Source organism: Chiloscyllium plagiosum, chromosome 41 (genome assembly GCF_004010195.1).
Source record: "Chiloscyllium plagiosum isolate BGI_BamShark_2017 chromosome 41, ASM401019v2, whole genome shotgun sequence".
Classification (NCBI taxonomy): domain Eukaryota; kingdom Metazoa; phylum Chordata; class Chondrichthyes; order Orectolobiformes; family Hemiscylliidae; genus Chiloscyllium; species Chiloscyllium plagiosum.
This window is the reverse complement of record NC_057750.1, coordinates 20,268,444-20,280,878: the sequence shown is the minus strand read 5'-3', so window position 1 is coordinate 20,280,878 and position 12,435 is coordinate 20,268,444. Positions and strand designations below refer to the sequence as shown.

Below are 12,435 nucleotides of genomic sequence, written 5' to 3'. Positions count from 1 at the left end.
AAGGTCTGCTGTTCAAGAATCAGCCTGCACGGTGATGTGGAGAGCCCTGTTAGAAATTTGCACCCAAAACATGTAATGTCTTTGAAACGAAGGATGGCCCTGATGACAAAGGCAGCTTTACTTCTAAATCACTCGTGCTGCTCCTGGTTTCCTCAGAGCTTCTGATAATGTCAGAGAACAGTAGAAGGTCAGGTTTATTTACTTGTCGTGAGATCCTCTGGTGCGCTAATGAAATGGGACAGTCCTTCAATGATTGAGACAAATCTTGAAACAGTGAATAACAAACAATATGAAACTCAGCCTTATCGATTTTATTGGAGCATTCAAAAGCAGTATCTCATTCCAGCAATACTTCAACTGATCAAAAGATCATTCGTCTGAAGTTAGAAGAGAAAGAAATGTGTTTTATTTACAGAACACTAATCTGGAACTTCGGTGAGATTTGCCCCCAGACATAAAACTGCCTTTACAAACTGATAACCACCACACCCATAGTCCATTATCTTTGATTTTGCATTTTGCAGAAACTCAATCAGGGCAGTTTGCATATTAGGTACTCTTAAAAAAAGGAAAGAATATCCACAGAACATTGCTCCATATGCCTTATTCACCAATCTGTTGAATCAAACATTCCAGATCCAGTTCATCAGACCTGTCCCTTTTCCGTTAAACCCCCTTCTGTCTGTTGAAGATTCTCGACTGAAGTAGTTTGGCCCCTGTAAATGTGGCAAAATGACATACAAATATAACATTGATACACAGTTTAAACAAGCTCATGCATTTTTCTGTTAACACATACTGAAAAGGCTGAACTCAGACTGACAATTTCCCAGCACTTCATTTCCTTTCCTCCCCACCTCCAGCACCATTGTCTCATCCACAAACGACTACAAAACCGCTTGAATAACTTGAAAAGGAAAAAATGACATCCTTTTCTTGTCCCTCATTTTCAGGGTCCTCCTTGCGGCTCAGTTCTAAAGGCAGAAGGTAAAGGAGTCTTGCTACCAGGCCCTCCAGATTTGCCATGACACTGAGCGCTGCATCACATGAGGCTCCCCTGGCGTGGTTCCATTCAGGCAACACGATAGCTGTACAAATCCTGCACTGATGCCTTGCCACTGAGCACTTCTTGACCTGAACATCTACCTGCCGGTAATGATGCTTTCAGTATCACTTTGGGGTTGATGGGAAATGCATGCAGCCTCATCTGTAATATTTCCCTTATCCCCACCTTCCATGGGTACCCAGGCTGTGCCCCCCCACTCAGTTGTGTGGAGCTAGTAAAGGACCATGTGAGATTAGGAGGAACCAGCAGATTGGTCAGCCAGAGGCCCAATAAGTTACACAAACAATCCACTGCATATTGTCACCTCACCCATGCCAGGTACATTTTGGAACCATTGTCTCACAAATTCAGTGTCAATGTTACTTGAAGGCAGGTCACTTTAAGGCAAGTAACTTACAGCCTCCCCGTGATGGTGCATTTCAGGGGTCCAGATTTTCAAAGCATTGACAACAGAGCATTGACAAGTCATCCACGACTGCTGGAGCCAGACCATCTCGGCGCAGACCAACAACTCTCAGCAGTGAGACTTGGCATGAGGGGAATGATGTAATTGCTGCAGACATAAACAGCAAGAACGAGTGTCAAATGATCCACAAAAGGCACAATGCAGCTGAAGTTAGACACAATTAATGGCATACGGAAGCTTTCGACAGTTCAGTGTTGACTGTGGACAAAGGAAAACTCTCGTAGGTGTCTGAAGTCCCACCACAACGACAACGGTACAACATGGCCTTCACTTCCTTCTGGAAGTTAGTATTGAGGAAGCCATAGATGACTGGGTTGACGCAGGTGGACAGCATAGCTGTCAGGTGACAAAGCGAAAAGATGAGGTTGTGGTGACAGATGGAGATGGCCTCGTGGTTCCAATCAAATACCGTGTTGAAAACTGTGAGTGGTAGCCAACACAGGCCAAAGGCCACAACAATAGATGCCAACATGATGTTGATCTTCCGACTGTGGCTGACCCGGTGATTCCCATCCCTTGCACGGTCCACCATCTCTCGGCGCCTTCGGAGACGCAGGAAGATCCGGAAGTAACAGGTCAGCATCAGAAGCAGGGGCAAGCCATACTGGAAGACCAAGAGGCAGGTGGTGTAGGCCAGCTTCTGCTGCTCTGAAGGCCAGCTTTCAATACAAGCTGCATGATCCTTGAAAGAGTCTGGGAGAAAGGAAATGTTTGAGTAGGGCTCACTGGTCAAGACATTGAAGGAGATAAAAGGTAAAGAGATTAAACTTCCAACTAGCCAGCTGAGAGCAACTGCCAAGTATGCATGGCCCACTGCTGGCTTCCAACCAGTTGGGTTGATAATCAGCTGATGTCTCTCCAAAGCAATCAGGACCAAGGAGAGGATGGACACAGTAACTGACGTGCACTGAACAAATGGGGTCAACTTGCAAAGTGCAGCACCAAGGATCCAACGGTCCATCATGGTATAAATCACTGTCACCGGGAGGCAAAGGGTGGTAATGAGGATATCTGAGCATGACAGGTTGGCGATCAGGATATTGGTCACATTACGCATTTCCTTCTGCCTCATAATGACCAGAACCAGGCACATGTTGCCAATCATGCCCACTGCCATCACTGCACTGTAGGCCACGATGAGAAAGGTGGTACTACTCACTGAGTCCGAGCAGAACTGGAATTGCTCTGCCAGCAATGAAATGTTGTGCCAGGAAGCGGGCTGGAATTTCACAGAACGGTTGAAATTCTGATCCATTCTTCAATAAACAGGCCAGGTTCTGTCTTACTGGTAGCCAAACTGCAAGTTCTAACCTGGTGTTAGTTGGACAGGACTGGAGACATCTTTCAACCCAGCTCATGAGTCTTCTTGGTCATGATTTGAATCAGGGAAATCATTTCAGCGTTAGATCTTCCTCTATCTAAAGAAAAGATACAATTGAATTTACACATTGTAGTTGCATAATTCATAATATATTGACATGCTACGTTGGTAGCAGTATTCATTACATTTTACTAGTGAGTACATTTCCAAACACAAAGCCATTACAAGAAAATATTTTATAATGTCCTGGGATCACAGAAAGCATTGTGCAAGTAACAAGATTTTCTTTGTATTACAAATCTTATCTCTGTGCATACTGAGAAACAGCTTTGCCTGCCGCAAGTTCACCTGTTGATGTTTTTAATATTAATGTCCTTTATATCACATTTTAACCTGTCATCATCCTTCACCTGGTCTGGCCTACATGTGACTTCAGAGCCACAACAATGTGGTTGACTTGCAACTGCCTTTTGAAATGGCCTTGCAAGCCATTCAGTTGTTTCAATCACTATGAATCCTCACAACAGAAATAAAAATGGATGGCGCACCAGATATTGACCTAGGAACTAGAAGAGGCAACATTGGAAATAGATCTGTTGACCTTGGAAAATGTTCTTTACTAACATCTGGGGGCTAATGCCAAAATTGGGAGAACATTCTCATGGACTCGTCAAGCAGCAGCTTGATAACTGTATATTCATACTCTTGTAATCATACCCATACCCATCAGCAGGACAGATCCAGCAGAGATAGTGTTGTAGCTACCCATGGCTGCTTGCGTTTTTTTTCAGCTGACACAAAATGATGGAAGAGAAGTTTCATGGAGCTCAGCTCAAGGCCTTTACAGACAGATAGTAAAATGCCTCTGAGAATCAGAACAGAGTCTTAGTGAGATGGGGCTACAATGCAGACAGTAAGACTCCTCTGTTCTGACAAGGGTCGCTCAGATGGAAACTGTTCTGAAACTTACTATTAAATATGCAATAGAAAGGGAAAGTTTGGCCCACCTTAGATGAGGCCTTTTAAATAATTATAAATACTTATTGGTAATGATGTGGAGGAGCCGGTGTTGGACGGGGGTGGACAAATTTAAAAATCACACAAATGCCAGGTTATAGTCCAACAGATATATTTGGAAGCACTAGCTTTCGGAGTGCTGCTCCTTTGTCAGGTAGCTGTCACAGCTCCGAAAGCTAGTGCTTCCAAATAAACCTGTTCGACTATTCCCTAGTGTTTGTCTGATTTTTTTAACTTATTAGATAGCCGTATATTAATAGTCATAGAGTCATAGAGATGTACAGCACGGAAACAGACCCTTTGGTCCAATCCGTCCATGCCGACCAGATATCCCAACCTAATCTAGTCTCACCTGCCACACTCAGCCCATATCCCTCCAAACCCTTCGTTTTCATATACCATCCAAATGCCTCTTAGATGTTGCAATTGTACCAGCCTCCACCACTTCCTCTGGCAGCTCATTCCATACACGTACCACCCTCTGTGTGAAAATGTTGCCTCTTAGGTCTCTTTGATATCTTTCCCTTCTCACCCTAAACCTATGCCCTCTAATTCTGGACTCTCCCACCCCAGGGAAAAGACTGTCTATTTATCCTATCCATGCCCGTCATGATTTTGTAGTCATGATTTGGAGATGCCGATGTTGGACTGGGGTGTACAAAGTTAAAAATCACACAACACCAAGTTATAGTCCAACAGGTTTAATTGGAAGCACGCTAGCTTTCGGAGCGACACTCCTTCATCAGGTGATGTTGGAGGGCTCAATCCTAACACACAGAGTTTATAGCAAAAATTTACAGTGTGATGTAACTGAAATTATACATTAAAAAATTGATTGTGTGTTAAGCCTTTTATCTGTTAGAGCACAGTGATAGTTTCACTTCTTTCATGTGTAAATCACAAAGCCTTTTTCCTAAAAAGTTGCATTCTCGGGTTAGCTGTTAACAATGGTGATAGCTGGACAATATGTTGAAGGTGTTGGCCCGCTGTGTTCTCTGTCTATGCCATGATGTTTAGATTGATTCTAATTTAAAAAGTGAGATAATGGAGTTTTACATAAATTCATGCAGTTTTTGAGCTCAGAGTTTTACATGAATGCATGCAGTTTTTGAGCAAAGTACAATGTAACCCTGCATTTTGCTGGAGTTGTCTGAAATGGCAGAGAATGATCCTTTGAATGCGGAAGCTGGTGGGATGAAAGGTGATCATGCTGTTGTGAATGATGGGAAGGGTCAAGGGCAGAACCATAAGTGATAGGGCGGATGTGGTTGAGGGTCCTGTCAACCACTGTGGATGGGAAACCTCGATTACGGAATAAGCAAGCTTTGGAAGGTGGCATCATCTGAACCGATGCAACATAGGGAAAGAAACTGGGAGAATAGGATTGTGTCCTTGCAGGACATGGCGTGTGACAAGCTGTAGTGAAGGTACCTACGGGAGTTATTGGGCTTTGTAATGGATGGCAGAGGACAGTTTATTTCCTGAAATGAAGATACAGAAGTCAAGTAAAGGAAGGGAAGTGTTGGAAAAGGACAATGTGAAAATCACAGTGGGTTGGAAATCAGAGGCAAAATGAACAAAGTTTTCAACGTCCTGGCGGGGACACTCAAGACTGGGTTCCACCAGGACCACTCAGCTCCTGACATCATGACAGCCGTAGTTCAGACATGGACAAAAGAGAGCTGAATTCCAGAGGCAAGGTGTGAGTGACAGCCTTTGACATCAAGGCTGCATTCAACAGAATGTGGCATCAAGGAGCCCGAGTAAAACTGGAATCAATGGGAATCAGGGGATAAACTCTCCACTGGTTGGAGTATTACCTGACACACAGGAAGATGGTTGTGGTCATTGGAGGTTCGTCCTCCAGCTCCAGGACATCTCATCCCAATTTCCTCAACTTGTCCCATATCCTTGAATTTTTTTTTTGAATTGCCAAAATATACTTTATTCATAGAAAGAAATCTTCATGTACATGTACAGTTGAATGTTATGATAGTTGAAGTAGCCAGTGGAATGTAAACTAACAGCTGTTTTGGGATACTAAAAGCAACATTAGCCAACAGAATGGCAGGCTGGGAAAACTCACGAGGTAAAAACAATGACTGCAGATGCTGGAAACCAGATTCTGGATCAGTGGTGCTGGAAGAGCACAGCAATTCAGGCAGCATCCGAGGACAGGCAAAATCGACGTTTCGGGCAAAAGCCCTTCAAGGTGGAAGGTGAGCACCAAGGGGGTTCTGTCCTTGTTACGGTTAGAGGGATAGAGTTTGAGGGCGGAGGGGCGGGATGTGGATGAGGTGCATTGGAGGGCATCTTTAACCACGTGGGAAGGGAAATTGCGGTCTCTAAAGTAGGAGGCCATCTGGTGTGTTCTCTGGTGTCCTCAAAGTTTGTGCGAAGATTTGTAGCTCGGGTGCTCGTTGTTGTGGTTCTGTTCGCCGAGCTGGAAGTTTTTGTTGCAAACGTTTCGTCCCCTAGCTAGGCGACATCATCAGTGCTTGGGAGCCTCCTGCGAAGCGCTTCTTTGATGTTTCCTCCGGTGTTTATAGTGGTCTGTCCCTGCCGCTTCTGGTTGTCAGTTTCAGCTGTCCGCTGTAGTGGTTGGTATATTGGGTCCAGGTCGATGTGTTTGTTGATGGAGTTTGTGGATGAATGCCAATCCTCTAGGAATTCCCTGGCTGTTCTCCGTCTGGCTTGCCCTATGATAGTAGTGTTGTCCCAGTCGAATTCATGTTGCTTGTTGTCTGCGTGTGTGGCTACTAAGGATAGCTGGTCGTGTCGTTTCGTGGCTAGTTGATGTTCATGTATGCGGATTGTTAGCTGTCTTCCTGTTTGTCCTATATAGTGTTTTGTGCAGTCCTTGCATGGTATTTTGTACACTACATTAGTTTTGCTCATGTTGGGTATCGGGTCCTTCGTTCTGGTGAGTTGTTGTCTGAGCGTGGCTGTTGGTTTGTGTGCCGTTATGAGTCCTAGGGATCTCTGGTGTCCTCCTGGGAGCGGATATGGCGGAGGCAGAGGAATTGGGAATACAGGATGGCATTTTTGCAGGAGGTAGGGTGGGAAGAGGTGTAATCCAGGTAGCTGTGGGAGTCGGTGGGTTTGTTAAAAATGTCAGTGTCAAGTCGGTTGTGGAGGTGTCCAGAAATGGGAGGGAGGTGTCAGAGATGGTCCAGATGAACTTAAGGTCGGGGTAGAATGTGTTGGTGAAGTTGATGAATTGCTCAACCTCCTCGCGGGAGCACGAGGTGGCGCCAATGCAGTCATCAATGTAGCGAAGGAAGAGGTGGGGAGTGGTGCCGGTGTAACTATGGAAGATGGACTGTTCTACGTAGCCAGCACACCACACCGTATGCCTTCTTAATAGCACTATCCACCTGGGTGGCAACTTTCAGGGATCTATGTACATGGACTCCAAGATCCCTCTGCACATCCACACTACCAAAAATCTTTCCATTGACCCAGTACTCTGCCTTCCTGTTAATCTTCCCAAAGTGCATCACCTCACATTTAGCTGCATTGAACTCCATTTGCCACATCTCAGCCCAATCCTGCAGTTTACCTAAGTCCCCCTGCAATCTATAACATTCTTCCAAACTGTCCACTACTCCAATGACTAGTGTCATCTGCAAATTTACTAATCCATCCACCTATGCCTGTGTCTAAGTCATTTATAAAAATGACAAACAGTAGTGGTCCCAAAACAGACCCCTGTGCCACACCACGAGTAACCGGACTCCAGGCTGAATAGTTTCCATCAACCACCACTCGCTGCTTTCTTTCAGAAAGCCAGTTTCTAATCCAAACTGCTAAATTACCCTCAATCCTATGCCTCTGCATTTTCTCCAACAGCCTATCATGTGGAACCTTATCAAAGGCTTTACTGAAGTCCATGTATACCACGTCAACTGCCCTACTTTCATCTACATGCTTGGTCACCTTCTCAAAAACCTCTGCCCTTGACAAAACCATGTTGACTGTCTGAAATCAAATTGTTGCTTGAATCCTCATAAACCTTCCCTGCACCCTCTCCAAAGAGTCCACATCCTTTTGGTAATGTGGCGACCAGAACTGTACACAATATTTTAAATGGGGCCGAACCAATGTCTTGTACAATTTTAACATGACTTGCCAGCTCTTATACTCAATATCCCGTCCAATGAAGGCAAGCATACTATATGCCTTCTTGACCACTCTATCGACCTGTGCAGCAACCTTCAGGGCACAGTGGACCTGCACTCCCAGATCTCTCTGCTCATCAACTTTTCCCAAGGCTCTTCCATTTACAATATAGTTCACTCTAGAATTAGACTTCCCAAAATGCATCACCTCACATTTGCCTGGATTGAACTCCAGCTGTCTCTTCTCCGCCCAACTCTCCAATCTATCGATATTCTCCTGCGTTCTTTGACAATCCCTTATGCTTTCTGCTACTCCACCAATCTTTGTGTCATCTGCAAACTTGCTGATCATACCAACAGTGCCCTCTTCCAGATCATTTATGTATATTACAAACAACAGTGGCCCCAATACTGACCCCTGTGGAACACCACTGGTCACCTTTCTCCATTTCTCACACACAAGATATGTGTGTGAATTGCTTGTTTCAACAATAAAAAAAAAACTGCATCTCATGGCAAACACTTCTCATTATTAGTATAAAATTAGTCCCACTAAGAAAGCAAGTAAATCAGACACACATGGAAACAAGGTCGAAATGTTTGGTGCCCAGCATGGAACCTCAAATAGAAGTCGTTCAGCCCTTTGAATACAAACCGCAAGCCTGGGGTTTCTTTCTTATCTCCCTCTTCAGCCATTTGTTAAGAGGGCAGGAATCCAAGGGAATGAATGAGAACCAGTCTTCGGACCATAAGCTGATGTTCTGATGAATAGAGCAAGTGATAGAAATTGAAAAGATGTGTGGGAAGCTCTTGTGCCAAGCCACGAGAAGGGGCTAAGACCTATCTCCTGGTAGTGTCAAACGTGCTTTGTCTGACAAGCATCAGACTATGCTTCTAACACCGTTTTACAACTCGTGCAACAGACCTGTCTCCATTACACTCTTTCTCGACAAGACCAGGTCAAGATATTTATTCCCTCATCAAAAATCACTTGAAGGGAAATAGTCAAGCAAACAGAGTTGCAGGTTGATAAGTCTCTAGGTTTGATGGACCTTCCCGTTGAGTTTTCAAAAAGGTAATTAAATGCATTGGAATTAATTTCCGAAACCTACTCGATTCTGGAAAGGTTACATCGTACTGAAAAGTGGCAATAACTCTTCCACTCAAGAAACATTTATTTCAATGCAAGGGGCCGAACAGGGAAGGCAGATGAACTCAGGGCACGGTTAGGGACATGGGACTGGGATATCATAGCAATTACAGAAACATGACTCAGGGATGGGTAGGACTGGCAGCTCAATGTTCCAGGATACAAATGCTACAGGAAAAGGATAGAAAGGGAGGCAAGAGAGGAGGGGGAGTGGGGTTTTTGATAAGGGATAGCATTACAGCTGTGCTGAGGGAGGATATTCCCAGAAATACATCCAGGGAAGTTCTTTGGGTGGAACTGAGAAATAAGAAAGGGAAGATCACCTTATTGGGATTGTATTATAGACCCTCCAATAGTCAGAGGGAAATTGAGAAACAAACTTGTAAGGTGATCGCAGCTACCTGTAAGAATAATAGGGTAGTTATGGTAGGGGATTTTAACTTTCCAAACATAGACTGGGACTGCCATAGTGTTAAAGGTTCAGATAGAGAGGAATTTGTTAAGTGCGTACAAGACAATTTTCTGATTCAGTATGTGGATGTACCTACTAGAGAAGCTGCAAAACTTGACCTACTCTTGGGAAGTAAGGCAGGGCAGGTGACAGGTGTCAGTGGGGGAGCACTTTGGGGCCAGCGTCCATAATTCTATTCATTTTAAAATCGTGATGGAAAAGGAAAGACCAGATCTAAAAGTTGAAGTTCTAAATTGGAGAAAGGCCAATTTTGACGGTATTAGACAAGAACTTTTGAAAGCTGATTGGAGGCAGATGTTCGCAGGTAAAGGTACAGATGGAAAATGGGAAGCCTTCAGAAATGAGAGAACAAGAATCCAGAGAAAGTATATTTCTGTCAGGGTGAAAGAAAAGGCTGGTAGGTGTAGGGAATGCTGGATGACTAAAGAAATTGAGGGTTTGGTTAAGAAAAAGAAGGAAGCATATGTCAGGTATAGACAGGATAGATCGAGTGAATCCTTAGAAGAGTATAAAGGCAGTAGGAGTATACTTAAGAGGGAAATCAGGAGGGCAAAAAGGGAATATGAAATAGCTTTGGCAAACAGAATTAAGGAGATTCCAAAGGGTTTTTACAAATATATTAAGGACAAAAGTGTAACTAAGGAGAGAATAGGGCCCCTCAAAGACCAGCAAGGCGGCCTTTGTGTGGAGCCACGAAAAATGGGGGAGATACTAAATTAATATTTTGCATCAGTATTTACTGTGGAAAAGGATATGGAAGATATAGACTGTAGGGAAATAGATGGTGACATCTTGCAAAATGTCCATATTACAGAGGAAGAAGTGCTGGATGTCTTGAAATGCATAAAGGTGGATAAATCCCCAGGACCTGATCAGGTGTCCCCGAGAACTCTGTGGGAAGCTAGAGAAGTGATTGCTGGGCCACTTGCTGAGATATTTGTATCATCGATAGTCACAGGTGAGGTGCTGGAAGACTGGAGGTTGGCAAATGTGGTGCCACTGTTTAAGAAGGGCGGTAAAGACAAGCTAGGGAAGTGCAGACCAGTTAGCCTGACGTCGGTGGTGGGCATGTTGTTGGAGAGAATCCTGAGGAACAGGATGTACATGTATTTGGAAAGGCAAGAACTGATTAGGGATAGTTAACATGGCTTTGTGCGTGGGAGATCATGTCTCACAAACTTGATTGAGTTTTTGAAGAAGTAACAAAGAGGATTGATGACGGCAGAGCAGTAGATGTGATCTACATGGACTTCAGTAAGGTGTTCGACAAGGTTCCCCATGGGAAACTGATTAGCAAGGTTAGATCTCACAGAACACAGGGAGAACTAGCCGTTTGGATACAGAACTGGCTCAAAGGTAGAAGACAGAGGGTGGTGGTGGAGGGTTGTTTTTCAGATTGGAGTCCTGTGACCAGTGGAGTGCCACAAGGATCAGTGCTGGGTCCACTACTTTTTGTCATTTACATAAATGATTTGGATGCGAGCATAAGAAGTACAGTTAGTAAGTTTGCAGATGACACCAAAACTGGAGGTGTAGTGGAAAACGAAGTGGGTTATCTCAGATTACAACAGGATCTGGACCAGATGGGCCAATGGGCTGAGAAGTGGCAGATGGAGTTTAATTCAGATAAATGCGAGGTGCTGCATTTTGGGAAAGTAAATCTTAGCAGGACTTATACACTTAATGGTAAGGTCCGAGGAAGTGTTGCTGAACAAAGAGACCTTGGAGTGCAGGTTCATAGCTCCTTGAAAGTGGAGTCGCAGGTGGATAGGATAGCGAAGAAGGCTTTTGGTATGCTTTCCTTTATGGGTCAGAGTACTGAGTACAGGAGTTGGGAGGTTATGTTGCGGCTGTACAGGACATTGGTTAGGCCACTGTTGGAATATTGCGCGCAATTCTGGTCTCCTTCCTATTGGAAGGATGCTGTGAAACTTGAAAGGGTTCAGAAAAGATTTACAAGGATGTTGCCAGGGTTGGAGAATTTGAGCTATAGGGAGAGGCTGAACAGGCTGGGCTGTTTTCCCTGGAGCGTCAGATGCTGAGGGGTGGCCTTATAGAGGTTTACAAAATTATGAGGGGTATGGATAGGGTAACTAGGCAAAGTCTTTTTTTCCCTGGGGTCGGGGAGTTCGGAACTAGAGGGCATAGGTTTAGAGTGAGAGGGGAAAGATGTTAAAGAGACCTAAGAGGCAGCTTTTTCACACAGAGGGTGGTATGTGTATGGAATGAACTGCCACAGGAAGTGGTGGAAGCTGGTACATTTGCAAAATTTAAGAGGCATTTGGATGGGTATGCGAATAGGAAGGGTTTGGAGGGATATGGGCCGGGTGCTGGCAGGTGAGACTAGATTCGGTTAGGGTATCTGGTCGGCCTGGACGGGTTGGACCAAAGGGTCTGTTTCCATGCTGTACATCTCTATGACTCTAAGGGAAGAGAGTAGAAAACAGGCCAGTTAGCTTGATAGCGATCATAGAAAGGTGTTTGAATTGATCATGAAGGAAGTTGTAACTGGTTTCCTGGAAAAACTGAAGGTAACTGGCAAGAGTCAGCATGGTCTTATTAAAGGGAAAATGCATTTAACTGATTTATAGGATTTATTTTAAGGAATAGCATGCACTGTGGGTAAGGGCTGAAAATGTGTTGCTGGAAAAGCGCAGCAGGTCAGGCAGCATCCAAGGAACAGGAGAATCAACATTTCGGGCATGAGCCCTTCTTCAGGAATGAGGAGAGTGTGCCAAGCAGGCTAAGATAAAAGGTAGGGAGGAGGGACTTGGGGGAGGGGCATTGGAAATGCGATAGGTGGAAGGAGGTTAAGGTGAGGG

At 44.5% G+C, this 12,435-nt stretch overlaps 1 protein-coding gene and 1 long non-coding RNA gene across 2 annotated transcripts in view; both read right to left on the bottom strand.

Moving 5' to 3' along the window:
• Positions 1-296: 296 nt before the first annotated feature.
• Positions 297-2,898, bottom strand: LOC122542928 (neuropeptide Y receptor type 1-like). Its single transcript, XM_043681074.1, has one exon. The coding sequence runs from the start codon at positions 2,785-2,787 to the stop codon at positions 1,693-1,695; it is 1,095 nt and encodes a 364-aa protein (XP_043537009.1). The 5' UTR covers positions 2,788-2,898; the 3' UTR covers positions 297-1,692.
• LOC122542929 overlaps positions 297-12,435 on the bottom strand; it is a 32,390-nt gene continuing 20,251 nt past the window's right edge. Inside the window, exons 3-4 of the long non-coding RNA XR_006309888.1 lie at positions 2,844-2,950; positions 297-716 (exon numbers count right to left, since the gene is read on the bottom strand). This is a non-coding gene — a long non-coding RNA (uncharacterized LOC122542929). The remainder of the gene's footprint in view (positions 717-2,843; positions 2,951-12,435) is intronic.